The sequence below is a fragment of the Anguilla anguilla genome, chromosome 8 (genome assembly GCF_013347855.1).
Source record: "Anguilla anguilla isolate fAngAng1 chromosome 8, fAngAng1.pri, whole genome shotgun sequence".
NCBI lineage: Eukaryota > Metazoa > Chordata > Actinopteri > Anguilliformes > Anguillidae > Anguilla > Anguilla anguilla.
In genome coordinates this window covers 42,799,411-42,821,308 of record NC_049208.1, presented here as the reverse complement: position 1 = coordinate 42,821,308, position 21,898 = coordinate 42,799,411, and the positions used below count along the sequence as shown (strand labels likewise).

At 40.8% G+C, this 21,898-nt stretch overlaps 3 protein-coding genes across 4 annotated transcripts in view; 1 reads left to right on the top strand and 2 right to left on the bottom strand.

The window, feature by feature from the left end:
- eif3hb (eukaryotic translation initiation factor 3, subunit H, b) overlaps positions 1 to 2,377 on the bottom strand; it is a 91,655-nt gene extending 89,278 nt beyond the window's left edge. Inside the window, exon 1 of the mRNA XM_035430320.1 lies at positions 2,228 to 2,377. Coding sequence (XP_035286211.1) covers positions 2,228 to 2,329 — 102 coding nt within the window. The 5' untranslated portion in view covers positions 2,330 to 2,377. The remainder of the gene's footprint in view (positions 1 to 2,227) is intronic.
- Positions 2,378 to 2,621: 244 nt separating this feature from the next.
- utp23 (UTP23 small subunit processome component) lies at positions 2,622 to 4,417 on the top strand. The gene is made up of 3 exons (XM_035428385.1): positions 2,622 to 2,972; positions 3,123 to 3,297; positions 3,573 to 4,417. Exons 1-3 carry the CDS (start codon positions 2,785 to 2,787, stop codon positions 3,969 to 3,971), a joined length of 762 nt encoding a protein of 253 aa, XP_035284276.1. The 5' UTR covers positions 2,622 to 2,784; the 3' UTR covers positions 3,972 to 4,417.
- Positions 4,418 to 5,374: 957 nt separating this feature from the next.
- On the bottom strand, positions 5,375 to 20,691 carry rad21b (RAD21 cohesin complex component b). Of its 2 annotated transcripts, none has more exons than XM_035430381.1 (14): positions 20,551 to 20,691; positions 18,335 to 18,521; positions 17,890 to 18,019; positions 17,248 to 17,347; positions 14,202 to 14,308; positions 13,879 to 14,091; positions 13,349 to 13,471; positions 12,873 to 13,001; positions 11,977 to 12,200; positions 10,819 to 10,972; positions 8,772 to 8,917; positions 8,410 to 8,586; positions 8,123 to 8,206; positions 5,375 to 6,947 (listed from the first exon to the last, which is right to left on the bottom strand). In XM_035430381.1, exons 2-14 carry the CDS (start codon positions 18,476 to 18,478, stop codon positions 6,756 to 6,758), a joined length of 1,923 nt encoding a protein of 640 aa, XP_035286272.1. In that variant the 5' UTR covers positions 18,479 to 18,521; positions 20,551 to 20,691; the 3' UTR covers positions 5,375 to 6,755. The 2 variants fall into 2 exon arrangements, with proteins under 2 accessions (XP_035286272.1, XP_035286273.1); XM_035430382.1 differs by having other exon boundaries at positions 18,335 to 18,500; positions 20,551 to 20,686.
- Between the last annotated feature and the right edge of the window lie 1,207 nt (positions 20,692 to 21,898).

Genomic DNA, 21,898 nt, shown 5'->3' with positions numbered 1-21,898 from the left:
GAAACATAGGGAGAGGACGAGTGTCGTAGTCGACAGCAGCAGGGAAGCCAGACCGACCCAGTTTCTGTCACACAGTCACAACCTAAGCTCTATTTTGAGCCTGGAAAAACATCAGTAAGTTCACATGCACGTGTTCTACACTATATGGTCAGAAGTATGTGGATACCCAAATATCGCACCCATGAGTGTTGCTGAACATCTCATTCAAAGACCATTATTCCTCCTCCACCAAACTTTACAGTTGACATTCAAGCAGGTAGCGTTCTCCTGGCATTCGCCAAACCCAGATTCATCCATCAGACTGCAAGATAGTGAAGCATGATCCATCAATGCCAGACACCGCATTTCCACTGCTCCAGAGTCCAATGGCAGTGTGTTTTACACGACTCCAGCCGATGCTAGGCATTGCGTATGGTGATTTTAAGCTTGTGTGCGACTGCTGTGCCATGGAAACCTATATCATGAAGCTCCCAACGAACAATTCTTGTGCTGATGTTGCTTCCACTCTGGAACTGGGTAGTGAGTGATGCAACCGTGGACAGGCAATTTTTTATGCGCTACACACTTCAGTACAGGGCGGTCCCATTCAGTGAGCTTGTGTGGCCTACTGCTTCACGGCTGACCTGTAGTTTCTCCTAGAAGTTTCCACTTCACAATAACAACACTTACAGTTGACCGGCAGAGCTATAACAGGGCAAATATTTGACGAACTGACTTGTTGGAAAGGTGGCATCCTTTGACAGTACCATGTTGAAAGTCACTGAGCTCTTCAGTATGCCCCATTCTACTGCCAATGTTTGCCTATGGAGATTGCATGGCTGTATGCTTGAATTTAGGCGCCCGTAGGCTGACATAGCCAAACCCACTAATTAGAAAGGGTGTCCACATACTTTTGGGCATGTAGTGTACATCTTCAAAATCTGTAATATAATTTATGTCCTATGTTCTTTCTTTAATTTTTTAAATCACACAGTTGTTGGGACAACTACCTTGACATTCAGCTTGGGGGGGGGGGTGATTTGGGATTTGACTGTAACATGGCTAAGGTCAAAACATGTCCTTATTTTTTCTCCTGCATTTTAGAGTAAATCAATCAGAATGATACAAGTCTACAAAAATATTCGCTATGCTGTAGCATCTCAATTTGTCAACCCATACCCCAACACAAACATGACCTTTAATAATGCATGCAATTTAGAGACAATGATCAGTACTGGATATTTAAAAGTAATGCGTGTCAAGACCCGAAAATAATACATTGAAACCGCCATAATGCCAACCCAAACTGCTCTGGCAGGCAAAAATCCTGAAGACAGTGGTGGAGGTATTTCAGCGGTTTCTGGTTCCGCGGGTTTATAGCTCCATCTACTGTATTGCTACGAACCAGTAAGTTAAAAGCCTCATAACTACACCGGCTAAAGTGGAGGGAACATTAAAACTTACATGTTAGGGAAGAAAGTAATTTAGTGAGCTAAAGTGATCTACTGATGACATGTTTAGTAACAACCAATTACATCCGGCATTATAGCCTGCTAGCCAACCAATATTCAGTTCTGACTAGAGTCGCAAGTAGCGACCAAATCGCTCGAACTCATGTGTTAGTTAGCTAACGTTATGCAAGCTAACTTACAGCGTATTACACACTTACTTGTATAACTATAACTAGCTAATACTTGACGCGGTATGTGCTATGTGGAAATTACACATACGTTAGCAGAGTTAAAGAAATTAAGTCACCACTGAAGCAACCGAAAAAGACGGATGAAAGGAGGTTTTTAGCAAACAAACTTTAAAAGGCGCTGAATAATTATAACACACTAGTTTCATAACCGGTATCCTTTGTTGAATATGTAGTATACTTTAATTTGGTTACTGAAATAAGTGAACACCCAGTTACCTTGCACAATACGAGTTATATACAGTGTTAATTAGTCTAAGTTAGCATTAATCAGCTATCGGGTGATGGTCGGTCGCTGTGCGTTAGCTATGATCCTGGCACTACATCCCACTGTAATTTAAGTCACGCCGTACCATCAGACAATGGACCAAATGTTTAGCTAGCTTCGTGTTTCACAAAGCTTCATCTAACTAGCTAGCAATTAGCCGCCGATAAGGCCTGGTGGTGGTGTGATGATGTCCATGTGTTCAGTCGATCAGTAGCCTGCTGTCCGTAATGAACGTTAACGGATGATCATAAAGGCTAGCTGGGTTTGCAGATGCAACTTACCAGCCCTTCTATCTGGATCTGCTTGACTGGTGAGTCCAGTGTGTTCTGAGACGGCGTGGCGGGTGCAGAAGATGCCGCGGCAGATTCTTTGCGGGCGGCCATCTTTCTAAATTACTGAGAGCGAAAAGGAAAGAAGTTGGATAATGTTTCCGGGAATATAATGTAACACTATATTGTGCTCGGGTCAAATACCAGGTAGATGGGATGTGTTCCTGGCAACACAACCACAGTATAACACGATAGCCCTAGTATGGAAAGCATTTATAAACCGTTATTAAACATAATACAATGTGTTTATCTATAATGATATAAATAATATAAAGTACATTAATTATATGATTAATCATTAATATTACTTAGCTGTCACTGGGAAACCCAGACACTTTGTCTTCGTTTTCCAACGGACATTCTTCCTTGTAGCACGGGGATATCACGTGGTCAGTTGAGTAGTCGTGCTTGATTTTTTAAATATCAAATTTATACCATACTTTGGAGGTTCAATAAGAGCGTGTGTTGGTGCTTAGCAGTGTATATAAGATTCGAGTCCGCTTGTTGCAATGAAAATCAAACGGCAGAAACAAGCAAAGAAAACTATTAGTTTTTATAAGTACAACTTCAGTTTTAGGGAACCATTTCAGATACTTCTCGACGGCACGTTTTGCCAAGCAGCTTTGAAGAATAAAATTCAAATTAAAGAGCAGATGCCAAAATACCTGATGGGAGAGGTGCAGTTGTGTACCACCAAGTAAGTTATGTTTCAAACTTTTTGTCATAAATTAGCTGGCTAGCTAGCTAGTGAATGTTATGTAGAATTTATATTCTTCGTTGTCGATAGCTAAAACATGGTCGCTAAATGTCATTTTTTGTAATATAAATTGTTTAATGTGTTCTACAGTTGTGTTTTGAAGGAACTTGAGTCGCTGGGGAAGGAACTTTATGGAGCTAAAATCATCTTGCAGCGTTTCCAGATTAGGAACTGCTCGCACTTTAAGAATCCTGTCCCAGCTTCACAGTGTCTTCTGTCAATGCTAGACGCCAACAATCCCCACCACTACTTCATAGCGTCTCAGGTAACATACCCCCTTTTTCAGATGAATATAAATTTGAACAGTATCGCGACTTATTTCGGTTGTAACAGTCTACAAAGTCCTCTCTCCAGGCTTTTTTTAATTATTTTTTTTTAGAACGAACATTACTGAAGCATCAGTTTAACTGTTAGACATGTATCCAATACAGCATTATTTGCATTACAACGATATAGTGTCTTTAAAAGTTATGTAAAAGGTGTTTTTTATCGGCTCCCCCGAAAGGTTGTTCTGTTTTTCACATTTTATTTTTTCTTCAGGACCATGAGTTATCCGCAGCTGTGAAGAAAGTTCCTGGAGTGCCTCTTCTGTACATCATACTGAATACCATTGTTTTGGACAAACCTTCCCTGCGCTCGGTTACCCACGTTCAGGCAGTGCAGTCAGGAGAATTGGTGACTCCACAGCAGCAGCACAGCATTTGCAGACTTAAGGAAGAGCAGGGTATTGCACGAGACGGGGCTAAAGGATGCCACAAAAAACGCAAAAGAAAGGTCACAAATCCAAACCCACTCAGCTGCCTGAAGAAGAAAAAGAAACCTGGAGTACCGACACCAAAAACGACGGATGACGAGAAAAAGAAACGGAGTCGAAACAAGAGACGCAAAATTTCTGGAGTGCAGGGTCCCAATCATACAACTCAAGTCAGCACCAGCTAGGGAGTGATGCGTTTGTGGTAACTTTCCCATTACGTTACATTTGTTGCCGTGTAAAGGGAAATAGGCTGATGCAAATTCCACGAGCAAAATGGATAATGGTTTTCTTATGCGGGACCTGATGGATAGCCTGTATGTACCTTCCCCCTCTACTGTCTGGTTGACATCTGTTAGGTACCGAGACCTCACACACTCCCACAGGAAACTACCAACCATGTACGTTACATTAAACAGGATAAGTTGATGCATTTTGTGTAACCAAGAGTGGCCTCATAAAGCAGCAGATTTAAGTGTATATGTATCCTGAAATGAATGTTCAAAATGTAAATTTTCTTGGAAAATTGAGTAATTATGACATATCATCACCAGACAAAATTCTGTACATTCTTTTGAATTAAATTATATTTCAGAGCTATATCCCTGTCCAATTTGGAATAAATTGTACACTACACCAGGAAACAGGAAAATCCACTTGATTTGATTTTAGCATGTAAACTGATCCTGAAAAGCACAAATTCCTGTTTTTGGCATACTTTTCCAAACATTGTTAAAATACAGAAATAAATCCCCTTGTCCATACAGTATTTATATACACATTACTGTTAATGTGGGCGGCAGTGTGGTATAATGGGTAAGGAGTTGGTCTTGTAACCTAAAGGTTCAATTCCCCTCTAGGACACTGCCTTTGTACCCATGAGCAAGGTACATAATGTGCATTGCTTCAGTATACACTCACCAGCCACTTCATTAGGTGACAGGAGTGGCACCCGGTGTGGTCTTCTGCTGCTATAGCCCACCTGCTTCAAGGTTTGACGTGGTGTGCGTTCAGAGATGCTCTTCTGCATACCTCGGTTGTAACAAGTGGTTATTTGAGTTTCTGTAGCCTTTCTATCAGCTGTAACCAGTCTGGCCATTCTCCTCTGACCTCTGCCATCAACAAGGCATTTTTGCCCAGAGAACTGCCGCTCACTGGATATTTTCTTTTTTGGACCATTCTCTGTAAACCCTAGAGATGGTTGTGTGTGAAAATCCCAGTAGATCAGCAGTTTCTGAAATACTCAAACCAGCCCGTCTGGCACCAACAACCATGCCACGTTCAAAGTCACGTAAATCACCTTTCTTCCCCATTCTGATGCTTGGTTTGAACTTCAGCAGATCGTCTTGACCATGTCTACATGCCTAACTGCATTGAGTTGCTGCTACATGATTGGCTAATTAGATATTTACGTTAACGGGTGCAGTTTGCAGTTGAACAGGTGTACCTAATGAAGTGGCCGGGGAGTGTATATCCAGCTTTATAATGGGATACAATGTAAATGCTGTGTAAAAAGTTGAGGAAGTCGCTCTGGATAAGAGCGTTTGCTAAATGCCTGTAATGTAATGTCAATGAATCCACAAAAACTTGCTGAGCCAGAAAAGTAACAGTTTGATTAGAAAAGTTATACATAACATAGCTGCTAGGGTTTAGAACTAGTGTTGAACTAGAAGCATAACATTAAACTACCAGCATTTATTTTAACACACTGAACTTTCAAAATCAGCCATATCTACAAGATTACTTTTTATACAAAAGGAATAATGCAAGATTAGAGGCACATTGTTAAAATAAGTATGCTCAACCAACATGATCTGAACAGTGTAAAATGGGCCAGACTAACAAAATATACAATGGGGATGCATGTTTGCCTATTCAGTTTCTAGCAAATACATATTAAAAACAGCTTAATATGCATTAAATATTTGACCGCAGTTCTATTCTGACAGATCCCACTCCAACATCTGATGCCCAGCACTCACTGGTCAAAGTAGCCAAATGACCACAAACACATTACTCTGTTTTACAGTGGAGACATGGCACTGGGTTAGATGAAATCTTAAAAAAAATAAAGTTTTTTTTTTTGTCATCCCCTTTGAAAAGACAGATATGTATACACAGCAGGCATCTGCATTTAGTTTTCAATGAACTGAGAACATGTGCAGTAAAACTAAGCCTTTCACTTCTTTTACTTTTTTTTTTTGGAGCAGTGTCGATCACATGCTTGTCAGAATTTTGCCATTCAGTTCTTAAGCTTGCTGAGTAGTAGAGAACACCTCAGCGGTATGATGTACAAAAAGATTTTCCATAATTCTGTCAAATTGTTCAAATGTAACTTAAAGAAATCAGCACCGACAGTCACAATCACACCAAGGAAAGTGACTTTTTAAAATAAGGGCTGCACTTAAATGAACAAAAATGAAGCATGTTTTTCTTAAAATGTGAAGTGAATGTAGTACAAGTAAAAATTATTTAAACTTCATTTAAAATCTAAACTGAAGCAATGATTTCTTCCCCCCATCAACGGGTACTGGAAATGAAAACTGACATTTTCTAAACTTAAATGATGGCTTTTGTTCTTGAGTTGAGCCTAAAAGAGTAATGAAGAGCACTGCAAGACAAACAAGCAGGCCAAACAGAATGATCAAAATTTAATCTGTCTTCAAGACAAAACACTGATGTATCCAAACAACTTGGTTGCAAATTGCATTAATTTAGTTATCAATAATTGAAAGGATTGCTTCCCAATACTACATGCTCCTTTTGGGTACAGTATAAAAGAACAAGAACTATGAATCTTTTAAAAAACCTACCCTTTAGTCCATTTAACCCCAATATGACTCGCAGCACAAATAGTTAAAAAAAAAAAAAAAAAAACACAAACCAGAACAACAACACATCATATACAAACAAAATATTAAAGAATAAAACCTGCCAGTGTAAATTCACTCAACGATATATATAGAACATGTCTATACGATTTGGAATCGCGGTCCAGGGGTAGCAATGATATCGCTGTACGGCTCGGACTGGCTGAGCTCGATGGCCTGCTGCTTCTTTAGTACCAGGAAGCTGTAGAACTTGGCTGCTGCCTGCTTCTTGTTGTTGTTCCTGCACAGTTCCAGCAGGCTGATGGACTCCGCTCCCGTTTTCGCCATCACCCTCTAGACACCAGGGAGAAAATATCACATCAGATAGTTTTCATAACAATATGGCATATACTGTAGTCTATGCAGCAATACTTCAACAAGGCCTGGGTTCTTGTTCGGGTTGTTCTTGTGAAAAACAGATGTGGGTGCAGGTTTTTGTTTTAGCCCAGCGGTACAACACCCAATTCAACCAAGTAATCACGGTCTTCAAGTGATGCCTTCAAAAGTAGAATCAAAAACCTGTACCCACATTGGGCCTTTTCAGATGAGACTGGGCACCCATGGATTAGATTCTTTCCAGGTCTACCCTGGATCAGACTGAGAGCATTTACTCTGAGGGTACTTGCTGATGTGTGAAGATAGACTGAACAGGGATAAACATGTTAATTTCATTACAAAATTATGGAATAAAAATGATGGGGATATTATTTCCAAAATGCCTCCCACAAACTGTCACTAATAAGCAACTATCATTAGCAGTATTATTCAGACACCCACATCTAGAATAAATTGCAAGTCATGGGTGGACCTCTTTGGTGTAGTCACAAAATGTAACTGATAGTCAAAATAAAACATTACAGATGTGCACTGAAATTGGCAGAGATATCTGCCTAACATTAGCTATAATTAAGCCAGTTTCATAGACTGCATCCATGCAAAAAATAAAAAGAAAAAGAAAAGCATCCTGCAAGAAGCTGCAAATGACACTTGGAGAAGATGTAACTGTCACAGATGGCCAGCTCATATACAACTCATAGCTTCCGAACAAAAAACGATTTTATGATTCTGACATTGGAAGCACATGATTGAAACGGCTAATTGAATGATCAATAGATAAATCAATAGTGTCGTAAAGCAGTCATGCTTCATACTTTAATTTACCAGTGAGTGGTCATCACATCAATATGATAAAATTCAATAATTAATGTTGAAATAATTTGAACATTGGCATGCTGCATGCCTGTTCATAGTCGCGACTTCTGCACTGTCCTCTCCATTGCAAACAGGGCAATTTCCAATTGCACATTTTCACTCCCCTTTACTTGTTTGTGTTCCGTCCCTTTCCACATTCATATATTGCATCTTATGCACTTTGTTCAAAACAGGAGGGCATACACTCACACACACTTATTATATACACCAATAAAAGGTGGAAAACTGAGAAGTCATTTCATCCATTTAAAATGTACCTGAAGGCCGTGGAGCATCTGCTGGGTCCTCTTATTCCATCGCCTCTCTTCCTGATCTTGGTCTCCACCCTGACCTTCTTCTTCCTGTTAATCAAACACATACATCACTGACAAATCTCCAACAGCAAAAGCAGTGCAATGGTTTACAGTATGTATACATGCACACACACGCGCGCTACTCTCCGACCAGCCACGCATGCAAATGATTGCACGCTTTTGCCATGGTATAGTGAGGAGGCACCAGTGTGCTGGGACTTTGTGGCCATGTTGACCTCTGGCCTCCTTACCTCCTCCTCCTCGTCATCATCCTTGTCCTTCTCCTTGCCCTTTTCGCCCAGCAGGTCCAGTTCTGGGATGAGCTGGTTGAGGCTGGACACCTCCTCGGGGGGCAGGTCCACCTGAGGCATGTCCAGCTGTGGCTGTGCCAGGGCAGAGCGCTCAGCCTGGGGCTCCAATGCGCCCATCTGATGAGACACACAAGCACACAGCTCTCACCCAAGGGCTTCCTCTCAAAGGGCCAATGTTTAAAACGTGCACCCCAGCAGACCCATCTGCTTTCTGAATACAGCCCATTTCCTTATACTTCAAACCAGACATGACAGTTCACAACCTTTACACCCTGCTTCAGTATGGCCAGCCGTGCACTCACAGGTAAGGCAGGCTCGCTGTCCTGAGCCTTGCGCTTGACTCCACGCTGGGCGGAGGGCGGAGGCATGATGGACTCATCCAGGGTGGTCCTGCTGCTCTCCATGGCCGACGCTTGCAATACACTGGGCTCCTCGATAATGGTCTGGTCTACACAGTGACAGAATAAAAACATTCGCAAATTAATTATATTTCGGTCAACTGGGATTACAGCATCTTTCTGCTCACTATCAACCTGCATTGGTCAATCTGGTGTTGAGCTGGTGCCTCAATTGTCTCCCTTGGACTTATGTCTGTGTGAGCCCAACTTGTGAACTACAGTGCAATGAGAGGCAGTGATTGACACCATACTTCAGGAGGGCACAAGCTTGTCTACTCTCCCTAACTGAGAGGGGGTTGCTGAAATTAAGGCCAATATGTTTGACTGGGCATTCCAACCTGGGAAGAAAAAAGGGGGGAAAGTTTAACAAAACCAAAGAATTACTAGATTAACACTCAGTATTTAGCATAACATCATCAATGAATGCTATATTTAGCATTCATTGATGTCCATCCTTAAATTCAGTTCAATTAACCAAGGTGGCTTGAAATCAAGCATTTAAAATTTAAAGATGACTGGAGCCTGAGCCATCACCTCTTTAAAAATCAATGTAGTATTGGGAATAAATCCACCAACTGTAAAAAAAAAAAAAAAAAAAACGTAAGCTTAAAGAGGTGGAGTCTTGTTCAATTGTTAATGGATGCAACTTGTGTTAGATGTCTAACTTGGAGGATCCTCAATATCAATTTCAGTGAAAAAATCTATCAGTAACTGATATTACCATTTAATCACAAAGTGAGGTTATTGTGGGATGTGGATGAATTAAGGATTAATTTTTTTTATAATGGCTACTTAAAAAAACCAGCCTTGAAAAGCTGTGCTGTAATTTAAAGGTCCAAGAAACTTAAGTATGAACACTTGCCGATGTGATTTAATACTATCTGCATTCACGAATGGCCCAGAAATATTTAGGAATGCTTCTTGGGGGAAAAAAAAGACCCAGAAAACTCTTGTGACTTGCATTCCCTCTTGGATAAATGCCAGGTCTTCAGAGCACGGGGTTGACCTGGGTATAATGTGCCTCACTAGAACGCTAAAAATCCTTGAAATCCTTTCTACTTGTAATATGTAAATGATCCTCTTGGCACCTGTGTGGGTAAGTAAAGTTGGAAATGCCTAAACACTGCACCTTGTGTGGATGCAGAAAAACCAATAAGCATTTTTCTTTTCCAAAAAAAGACGCACAACAAATGGGTTTTATTTCCTGGATGCATATGAGCACTGAAATATTGCAATAATCCCAACAGTTAATATTTGTAGTGCCCATTCCTGTGAGGAAAACTTGAACTATCTACAAAAACAAATTAGGTATTACTACAAAGCTTGCCCTGGTGCATGAAGTTTCTGGAAGATATCTAACCTCTTAAATCACAGGAAAATTTGGATGTGTTGGTTGTGAGTAGTATTTTCCCCATGCAAATGTGTACTTCCAGAAAGTTTTTTGGTGAGGAATTTCTGGACCCGAATATGCCTGATTAATTCATGGACTCTCACTACCTGCACTGAAACGTCATGGCGCGTCCCAAGACATGGATGGCCATGTTTGGTAATATATGCAAAGTGTCTGGACAAGAACACCGCCTTGCACAAAATTATACGATTAACTATAATATGGAAAAGCCTAGCTTGTGTTGTGTTCTTTTATTATGCCTGGTAGTCTAATGTAACTGCACAGGACAACCTGGTCTAACCTAGTAACAAGGAATGGTCTACATATGAATTAATATTCATACGCTTACATATATGAATATTAATGTGCAGAGGATACACGTCCACCCTATCCTTATCTGCTGAACAGGTCACGATAATCTAATAGTATTTATTACAACTAAATGGTTATAATTGGGTTAAAACTCTGAAAGAAATATTAAGAAAACAATCAATTGTAACTTCTGGGGAATATAACCACAATCTGAATCCAGTTTCCTGGATGTTGAAGAGAGGAACTCACCAATGATGTCTCTCTGCTGGGGCAGCACCTCATCTCTGGGCACTTCTGGGTTTTCCAGGTCCTTCAGGAACTCATCCAGGCTGTCAGCCTCACCACCCTTCTTCCTCTTACGCAGCTCATCTGGCACCAGCGGCGTCAAGCAGCGTGTGAACATCTGCTCACAGACAGACATGATTGTCAGCAGCAGCATCCGCACGCATAGCGTCAGGCAGCATATCAACGAGCTGACACACGGACACATTTACATGGAGAAATGCTCCAGCATATATTCCCAGGTCATGGGAAGTCAGACTATATACAGAGATTTGGACACCCCTGGTCAAATTCTAAATGGACAAGAAGTTAAGACAACCTCCACAGGGAACAAACTTAAACATGACATATTTCGGAGAATTTTAAGTTAGAAACATTACAAAATGAAAAAAAAAAAAAAACACGTTCAATGGTCAAATCAACTGAGAAGATGTTTGAAATTCCCACAGAACTCACGAGTACATGGAACTCTACGCCATTTATTTACAACGCAAGGAAAATTATCCCACAGGTAGGTTTTAGAAACCAATCCTGCACACATTCACAGGTAAAATCAGTTAAGGGTTTTTGCAACATTTCCAATCCCCTGACAGTGTGGTGGACTTGATCGTTTTAAGGAGCCGATACATTTTTTGAAATGTGTTTTAATGCTAATGTGTGCAAGGCCTTAGACTGAGCAAGTGGCTCATTACTATGGAAGGCATGCCGTAAACAATGGGTACATGAGACATTTGCCTTTTGATGTCCTATTCAGATTTACTGGACCAATATTTCCAAGTTTTGTGGGGAACGGGGGTATGGGGGGCAGAACAGATGACTGTACTTTTGGACAACAGTTTTTGCCAATAAGACTATAATACCAAATAATAAGGCCAATAACTTTAGAAGTTCAGTGACAAATAATACTTTCAAAAACGCTATTTTATGTTATTCATTGTGCCTTGGGTCAGGTCTGGGAAAAAGTTATTCACCTCAACCTCGTTCAGATTAGGATAGCAGGCAGTAGAGTCAGATGTTATTTTCAGACCCACGAAGGCCCTTTGTGTAGATGTCAAACCCTCCAACGTTATTTGGACCTTACACTATTACTAGTCAGATGCAGTGTGTGTGTGTGTGTGTGGCTACCTTGAGAAGCCTGCTGTTCCACAGGGGCTGTGCTGGTAGAGAGAAGAGCTTCTCTACTCCACCCGTCTCTTTCCACATCATTAGCTTCTTGGTGGGTGGAGCCAGGTCCAGTGTGGTGACAATGTCGGAGTAGTCACTCAGCTGTGCACGGATGGTCTTGCTGTCCAGCTCCTTCACACTGTCCACAATTAGCTTCCTCTTCCTCTTGGCCTTTGTCTCTTTCACTGCAGAGGTCACAGACAAAGTAAAATCACTGCCCTACAATCTACTGCAATGCCGCTTGAAAAAGAACCTTCATTTTCACCCTAATTTTGAATACCTGCGTGCTGACACCCTGACTAAAGACACTGCAAGTGAGTGAAGAGATTTTTATTTGTCTTAAAATGACAAATAAAACCCTCCAATCCAAGACGGTATAAAATATGCCACCCAGCAAGAGCTATGGCTAGCGAGCAGTGGTAAGATCAGAGTCCCAACCAGGCCACAGGATGGACCACTGCATTGTATAGGCTTGCCCAAGAAAAAGGGCACAACTAAGGAGATGCTTTAAATATAAAATGTAACCAAAGTTACTATGCTAAATTGCAAAGAAGCCTGATGTATAACCACTCGATGCAGTGTCAACTGATGCACTCTTGACCACAGAGAGTAATAAGAACTTAAATCTCATCTATTTTTAGACTTCTTAAAACTCATTGTCGCTTGCCTACTTTCCTAAACAGAAATCTGAAACTGCAGTTGCAGCCTTCTTCCGTGCTTGTGTTAAAATTGCCTGTGAACCAAATCTGGCTGTTGTTTCCCTCTGGCCGCTGCTTCAGCCATCTCTGCCAGGTTCCTCCCAGAATCCTTCAAGTTTCTTACAAAACAGAAGTTTTAAAGAAAGTCTGAGGGCTCACCAGTGATATCTATGGGTTCCAGGGCAAAGGCCTCCTCCTCGTTGTGGACTAGTGTCGTCTGCTCCGTCTGGTCTGTCATGGTGGGCAGTGGTTCTACAGGGCCAGAGTCAGGACTGTCTGGTCCCCCAGCTAGAAAAACCAAAAACAAATAGCTAAACACCAGCGAACGTTACTTGACAGGGGAAAAGTTAAAGCTAATAAATGGCCGGATCAATCAAGACGATTGACATTTACTTATTGTTTGCTCAGTTTAAGTTCATCAATATTTTCCTTCCATTTGTTCCATTCACCAAGTACAGATTAAAATCTTTTTTTTTTATTTATTTTTTTTAAACACCACAGGAATGGCCATCAATATATCATACATTTTCATATTGCAATAATTCAAGATGAAGCATTGTTCTGTCACTGCTACAGTTAGAAACAATGCAAGAGCAGTCTCAAATGAGGAGTACACGACACATCAAATTACTTACGAGACAGGTTATCAAAGTCATCCTCATCGTCACCATGGTCTTGGGGCATCATCACACTCTCGGTGATAGCTGGAGGGTCGTCAAAAATGCCTCCCCCATCCTCATTGCTGAGAAGCTTGTCCACTACAACGGAGATGTTCTGAAATAGGTTACTCAACACCTGCAATTCATTTGCGTATTAAAGGTGGCACGGGGAATATTTTAATAGTCCCCCCCCCCTACAGGAATTGGTTAAATCTTTCTCCTTTTTATGCTGTGACCATCTCCATCACACTTCCAGCACTTTCAGACCCCCGCTTAGTGTTTGGTGTAGGGCTTTGTGGTACACCAATACGATAACTGCACTCCGGTACCAAAATTTTAAAACAGCACTATAGCAGCATATAGTAAAATTCAATACTTTATGAAAACGCACCTGATGTTGTTTTCTATTGCAGGAAAATGATTGCCACACATTGGAAAATCAACTGAATATACCTTAAGTGTACAGAGACCCCTGCCCACCCCTCAACCGCCTCCACACCTCTCACCTAGCATTCCTCCCTCACTGCTCTCCATGTGGTTGTCCCCAAAGTCGTCTTTGTATTGGTCATCGTACTCCAGATGATTGGACTTCTCCGCCATCTGTCCTGAACCGGGCTCCGGCTCCAGCAGCAGGTTGGAGGCAGATGCGCCGTGGATGATGTCTACCTCAAACGCACTCTCTTCCCGCATCATCTCGCGGTCATCCATCCCAAAGTCAGCTGGTTTTTACGGGGGAAAAAAAAACTCAATACAAGCAGCAAGGGTGGTAAAATGTTTTAAAATAACATCTACAGGCAGTAGGCTTTGGGTGTAGTCAGCTCAAACATACCGAAGTCATTCTCCTGCAGGAGGGTGAGGTTCGCCACCTCCTCCCGCATGGTAATCTCCTCCACTCGACTCTGATTTAACGTGAACTGCTGTGCAACATCAATGTCACTGTACAAAAAAAAGTGGGAAACATTAACGCTTCTGGGGCTTCAGTTCTAAACCTAGCAGGGATTTCTAGGGTACAGGAAGATTCAGTTGATTCATTGATCTCTAGCGACTCTACTAGCCAATCTGGCACCCATGGACTACATGTTAAAAGCCACGTATGAAAGGTCTTCCTCCAACTCAGCTCTTCCTTGGCAACACCAAATGTTTCAGAGGACAATCATGGATGTCTACATATCCCAAAATCGTATGTATTCCAAAACTGTAAATCGCCAGAAGGGATGCACTCTAACTGCTAACTGGACATTCCAAATTATGGTGGGAATTGGACATGTTCAACCCCACGCTGGGTACCAAATTAATTTTTTTAAATAATAAGAAGTTTAATTTTTTTTTAAATTAGAGCATCAATTCCAAAATTGTGTACATGCAAGATGTACAAAATCTGTGTGTAACCAAATAAAGTACTAAAGTAATGCATTATATTCAAGAATGTACGGGAATGTACAGGAATGCAAGTCAGAAATCACAAGTATCTCAAGAACTACACTACATGGCCAAAGGTATGCAGACACCTCACATCCGACATCTCATCTAAAATTACGGGCATTAATATGAATTTGGTCCACCCTTTGCTGCTATAACAACCTCCACTCTTCAGGAAAAGCTTTATACTAGCTGTTTAAGCATTGCTTCAAGGATTTTCTTCCACTCTTCCAGAAAACAATTAGTGAGGTCAGGCACTGACTGCAATTACGCCTGGCTCGCAGTTGGCTTTCCAACTGATCCCAATTTGTTGGATGGGGCTGAGGTCAGGGCTTCGTGCAGGCCAGTCAAGTTTTTCCACACGGAATCTCGACAAAACCATTTCAATATGGACATCACTGTACGCCTGGGGACACTGTCATGCTGAAACAGGAGAAGGCCTTCCCCAAACCGTTGGGGCCAAAGAATCATCTAGAATGCAATTGTATGCTGTAGCATTAATATTAGCCCTCACTGGAACTAAGGGGCCTAGACTAAACCATGAAAAACAGCCCGAGACCAAGGGGTGTCCATATACGTTTGGTCATATAATGTATGTGCATATAAACAAGCTTCCACTCCACCCAGTGACAGCTGAGGCCCCTACTGCATAAGATCTATTACTAATATTGGCGATACAAACCAGCCACTGAAATATAGGGTATTACCTTACTTTTCTTGTCTGACTTCACATATTTCTGTGGCCCATTTAATTTAAAAAAATAATTAAAAAGTGAAGTCAAACTAAATCATACATGCTCAAAAATCAAACCTAAATGTTTGTCTCCTTCATAAAATACAGCGTGGCCACAAGGACCAGTCTGCATGCGGTTTAGAAAAGTGGTCTCAAATGCAAATCTTGGGGGTCCCCTCTGCCTGTTGCTTTTAAAGTGTTACTGCACTATAGTGCTTAATTTGAGTGTCTGATCACAAAATCACAAAAACCAGCAGAGACTGTGGCCCTCCAGAACTGGAGTTAAAGACCCCTGGTCTAGAGCTTTGGACCACACACACAAATTTATGATAATTTCGAGGTTTATAAATTACAACACTGTTGTGTATTTCAGCATACATTATTGCAACAATGCAACTTATACACGGGAGGTTTGTGGCCTCTGGCTTCCTGACCATGGGACTGACCCTCCTCAGAGTCACATTCACACATAACATCTCTGGTCAGGCTTAATGAAGTGCCTGTCCCCTTCCTCTTGTGACCCTGAAATGAACTCACTGCTTGATCAATTAGGCACCTGTCTGAGGGGGAAATGGAGAATTAAATTGAATACACTGTAAACATTAAAGCAGCAATGTTTGATTGACAGCGCCAATACAACGAGCCAATCAAATGTTCATGTGCCAAACTCATCTACCAATGTGGTTCCAAGGAACGCAAGTGGGGCACCGGCGCATCAGTGACTTCGTGAGCAAAAAACTCTCCAAAACCTTAACAACTTTGCTCTGATGGTAAAAACACTTGTTTAACCGACCAGATACATCCCTTAAGGACCTTGACGAACTTCAATGTGTCCCAACCTGTATCTTGTCTGATCGAGATAAAGTTGGCCTGCCACCATTGGTAGCTGGTTTATTTCCCTTCGACAGCAGGTTTGAGGAATAAGTAGTCTTTTACTCCGAAATCTCCCTTGCGGCCAGACCCAAGTGGAAACCTACGCACATCCCAAGTCGTCTTGGCTGGAACATCTCAACCCCAGCTTCAATATATTGAAACTGTAACAACGGTCACGATCGGGCACACACCACTGAAGTTTCCATACTAGCCCATCTGCACACGACAACAGTTGTAGTTCCAATATAGCAACTAGTAGGCAACTTTTAAAAGCACATAATGGCATTTTTACAAACCGTTTTAGTGTCTACATTATTTCACCAAGTTGCACTCTACAGATGTACAGAATTTGTTCTGAGTAAACCTGACCAAACCTCACTACATTAAATATGAATGCTCAACATTTTGTGAGGCCCGTGGTTGTCATTTTTTTATTTTATTTATTTTTTTTACTTTTTGGGAAGTCAAAATCATTCAAGCTGAAATCAATATACGTTTTCCCATTCACATGCTTTAATTATGCGTGTCAGCACTGCAACACAAAAACTATTTAATTTTGTCCATTTCATAGGACAGTGAAGACACAGTCAATGTGGTGATGATGCTACTGGAATTAATGACAAAAATAAAAATTTGAAGAGCACTTTTCTTGGTTGGTGGACAAATACCTTCACAACATAAGTATAAAAAAATTAAGAAATGAACTGAATAAGAACAATAACTATTGCGTACTGGTTACCATAGAACCATTAACCATTGAGTACATCAGTTTACTGGTCAACTAGTATATCAAAACTGCTAGAATGCTCTTACTGCAGAAAAAAGTGGAAAAAATATTGCAGCAACTCACTCTAAATCTGGTAGTGGTTGATCAAAGTCATGGAACTCCTCTGGCAAGGTGATAGCATTATAGGCAGCCTCACGGTTCTCCTCCGGTAGATCAACCACCCCTAAAAAAATTGAACAGATGAGGCAATAGATACTTAGCCCTAATGCACAACCACTGTTCAGGGTCCTACTGGTCTGGAGGAAATGAAACGCCAGTTTTCATGCTGAGATCATATTCTATCAAAACATGTATGCATCAACAGCAGCACAAAATCTTACAATCCTCCAGCCCCCAACAGATCACTACAAACTTGAATCAAATTTAGTACAATAAATTAAGTAATGAAAGACACATAATGCAAAAACATTTTAAAGTTTTAGGACATGAATACAGGACATTTATACTGCATGGCACGGATAACCATTTCTTACACATCTATGAATGTTTACATATACATATTTTAATAATATAAATGATTCAGTCAGCATTAAAGAACAATCAACTGCTTGTTAAAGTTCAGATGTTACAATTACAAAGTCAGCACATGCAACAGGTCCTGGGGACCAATTCTGAAATAAGGAGAAGTTACAACCACACAAGCAACAGTCCTTTCCTGAGGCTTCTCTTGCTCAATTATACTTTGTTATTACAATTAGAATTTACCTGGACGGAAGGCCATCTTGATCTTAATGAAGGCTTCATTACAGTCAGCTAGCAGGTACTTGGCCTTCCTGTGGTAGATTCTGACCACACCAAGAAGCAAGTGACCAGATGTTCGTAATGCCATTTTCACCTGTAAAATAAATTGAATTTCTGGAATAACACTGACCTTGGGAATTTCGAAAAAGCTACTCAGTTTTCAATCACTCGGTGTTGTTGAATAAATTCCACAGATAATTTGTTCTTTTGTGAAAAAAGTTAAGTGACTTACATCCAGTTTCAGTAATGATTTTAATTAGATTAAATCTAGTGACGAAAAAAAGAATCGTATTTTTGTGGTGAAATGGATGAAACTGACAACGATGCTCTGAACCCAGTAAAAAATTTTAAAAATATTCCACCTGAGAACCAGATAGGAGAATGCAGAAAGTCTAGCCAGCACTCTCACCTTAGGAGAGATGATGCTCTCCACGCTGCTCTCCAAGTTGCACTCAAACACATGCGCCTTGGTGAGCTTCTTATCCCAGTGGGCCGCTAGCCATATTTTGGCCAGCGGCCCACGTTTGCTGAGGACAAAGTGGGCATAGAACATTGTCCCAGCTTCTTCTCACAGCCTGGGAGAGGAGGCGCCAAACCTGGGACAGGAAAGAAAGTCAAAATATCTATGAGTTCACCCAGCGTACATTGCGACAAACACATCATTTAGGTTATTTACTTAGCAAAGTGGTTCTCAACTTCGGTCCTGGGGGCCCACTGTGTATTCTGGTTTTTGTTCCAACCACAATTGCAATCCTGGAATTGTAACAAGCTATTATTTTTTCCTTAATTAGGTGCTTCTCATGTCAGAGGGATTATCTGCCCACTTAAGCCACCTTGTGTCAGAAATAGCTATGCATGCCATAAAGAATAAAAGTCCCATATTCACATTGTGCTATATTGTAGACGATTACGTAAAGAGGTTAAAAACAAACTTTTTAACTAATCAAAATAAAGACTAAGGCAAATCAACAGGTTCCTAATTGGGGAAAGTGTGGACACCTGGCCACTAAATCTAATCATCTGATAGATAACGAAGAATTTAAAAACAAAGAAAATGATAATGAGTCCAACCTGTATTGTGCTATTTAGTTTAAGTGAAATATTATGCACTAAAAGCACTTAAACACATGCGTTCCGCAACCTAATTAGGAGCCTGTTAATTCCCCTCGTTAATTCGACCTGTTAAAAATGTTACCTCTTGTTTGTAATCACTCAAAAAGCAACACAATAACACAATGGGATTTTATTCTTCATGCCATGCATAGAAATTTCTGACAATGTGGCTTAAGAGGGTAAATAATTCCTAACATTAAAAACACCTAATTAAGAAAAATGAACAGCTTGTTAAAATTCTGAGTTTGCAATTATGGTTGGAACAAAAACCAGCATACACAGTCTGCCCCCAGGACCGAGGTTGAGAACCACTGACTTAGCATCAGTAATGCACAGGCGCCAAGTGACAGTTCGCTTATTACAAGGAAATAAAAAACATCATCTACTACAGACGTAAACGGCATTTTGCTTCGTGAAAACAGTAGCTAGCCTAGCCGGCCAATTTAGAAACAAAAAAGTGGTAACAGTATGCTAACCGTATCCAATTAAATGGCTAGCGTTACATTTACTATAGGATATGCCGCATTTCTTGAAACAATTCCCATGTAACGTATAGCCACTCCTGTTAAAACGGTAACTTTGTTGGTTGCAAGCCGCTCGCTAATCTGACAAGAACATTTACATTACATTCACAACATATGATAATGGAACTGCATGCTCGAAACTTGTTAGCTAGCTCGTTCTCTTAGCTAGCTACTTGGCTAACGTTACCTTCGACAGACCACATTAATATACAATTTATAAAGCTATCTCATGCCTATGCGTGACCGTGCAAACAGGCCAGTTGTTATTATAGAAAAAATAGTAATACAGTTAAAGTAACCAGCACAGTTCCTCGTATACAAGTATTAAAAAGGGCATGAAATCTGTCATGTAGCCACCAAGGTGGCTTCTTTAGGCCATGATCCAGACCGGTCACTTTCCTGAGCTGTCCATACCGCTGACTGGCGTCGGATAGCGGCTGCTGAGATCGGCAAATCTCACGAATGGCGGCAGTTTCCTTTATTCAATGTGTAGCTTGCTTGCGGACTGCTATGTACGCATGCTGACATTTAAGCAAATGTCCTGTGTTGCAACGTTAGGCAGCTAAATCGTTAAATATCAGCTACTCATTGAAACTATAAATATGTATATATATATATCGCTTAAACCGGTAACGTAGCCAAAACCAAGCATTCAGCCTGTTAAAATGTATAATCCGAAACGAAGGCCCGCTGCCCGGGATGAATGAACTTGAGCCTTCTACCTTGCAATTGTAATACACGTGTTTAATTTGTAGAACGTCCACGACCATTCATTTTAACTTTAATGACTATCTATCGATAAATGTGCACTGATTTTATCAATCGGTGTGCAACGGGTTTCTGTTGAGCAACAACACGGCGCAACACTGTCCGGTTAGCTAACATCAGTCCTAGCAAACATAAGACCAAACCTCAAAATAGGAAACGTTGTGCATGTACCAGACTGTGTTTATCTACGCGCAAAAATTATTACATTTATTTTCCTTACCGATGTAACTCCTGCTACCTTTTCCTTTTTTAGCGGCTGTTGCACTTTTTTGTTCCCCCTCCTCCCACCACTGATTCAACCGCTAAAACAAACAAGATGGCGCCGACCCTTTTTCCTCTTCCTCCCGCCCAAAGACCTCTTTTAAAATCCACAGGATGTTTACGGACAAAATTTCGGCTTTTTGAGTAGGCGGGATTTGGTTGTTTGAGTGGCATATGTGAGAGAGCCGGAGACACGCGCCTCTCCTCCAGGGAGTAATTTGCATGTTGAAAATCAGCATAGCTACCCTTTGTAACCAAATATCAAAAGGAGAGGAGTTTAAACGAAACAATCAATCATTCAGTCATATCTTTGTTAATTTAATTTCCGTATTATGATGTAATGATTTGGATGTGCTGTATGTGGAAAATGTACTGTGCACTACATTTTGGAAAGGGTGACTATTACAAACTACAAAAAGCAGTACATGAACAATTGTTATAATTAATTATTTTTCTGTGATGCTCATTTATTTTTGCCATACATTGCCCCCTGACAAACTTTACATCTTCAAATAAGGAATTCTCAGCGATTATAGTAAATTATTTTTAATTATTAAAAAATTATATTAATTTATATAAAAATAAGGCTCTACATCTGCATGTGTGTGAGAGAGTGTGTGTGTTCTGGGTAACATGAGGCTAGATTTACCTACAGTTACGACCCGGTGAGGACTACATGAGGGTTAGTTATGTCCAATGTAAAACCATTGAATTAAAAGGGGTTTTTAAAAAAAACTAAATCACGTTTTTGTTTTTTTTTTTGGTTCTAAAGCCAGTATCTTGTCTCCATTTGATACATCACATTAGTCCTATAGTAAAAAAATAAAAAAAGCGGCAAGCAGCGATGTCACTGGACAAGCACCAAGGGTGAGGCGCAGAGCACTGAGTGCAATTTGTATCTTTCTGAAAAAACATAAACAAAGTAACAATTTAGTTGCCTTCATACCGCAGTTGTGCTGCTGGAGTGCACGCTTCAATGGGAGAGGGAGATAAGCAATGTGCAAGGTCCATTCCTTTGTTCCTCTCAGCATGGCACATGCACACATATGGTCCTTATGGTGGTGGAGCAACAGACCATTTACCCTACGGAGCAAAAGTACCCATTTGAGCTGTCAATTTATCACCCATTGTCTGCTGAACATCCTTACATTTCTGCCTGTCCTGTTCTCTCCCACAAGCACTCATGTATTGCCAAATGCAAGTAAAGCACTCTCAATGACATATAATTTACTATTTGGCCATTCTCAGCCATAGGGAGCTTCAAAGCGCTAGCATAGCTTGGAGGAAAGACAGTGACACAAAGCAGG

What these genes read in the sequence shown, in the direction of transcription:
- rad21b (XM_035430381.1), bottom strand. Translation starts at nt 18,478, where the DNA reads ATGTTCTATGCCCACTTTGTCCTCAGCAAACGTGGGCCGCTGGCCAAA. An exon ending in CAAGATGGCCTTCCGTCCAG is followed by an intron (nt 17,348 to 17,889) that starts GTAAATTCTAAT and finishes CAATTTTTTTAG; the next exon opens with GGGTGGTTGATCTACCGGAG. An exon ending in AGATGCTCCACGGCCTTCAG is followed by an intron (nt 6,948 to 8,122) that starts GTACATTTTAAA and finishes CCTGGTGTCTAG; the next exon opens with AGGGTGATGGCGAAAACGGG.
- utp23 (XM_035428385.1), top strand. Translation starts at nt 2,785, where the DNA reads ATGAAAATCAAACGGCAGAAACAAGCAAAGAAAACTATTAGTTTTTAT. An exon ending in GTGCAGTTGTGTACCACCAA is followed by an intron (nt 2,973 to 3,122) that starts GTAAGTTATGTT and finishes TGTGTTCTACAG; the next exon opens with TTGTGTTTTGAAGGAACTTG. An exon ending in ACTACTTCATAGCGTCTCAG is followed by an intron (nt 3,298 to 3,572) that starts GTAACATACCCC and finishes TTTTTTCTTCAG; the next exon opens with GACCATGAGTTATCCGCAGC.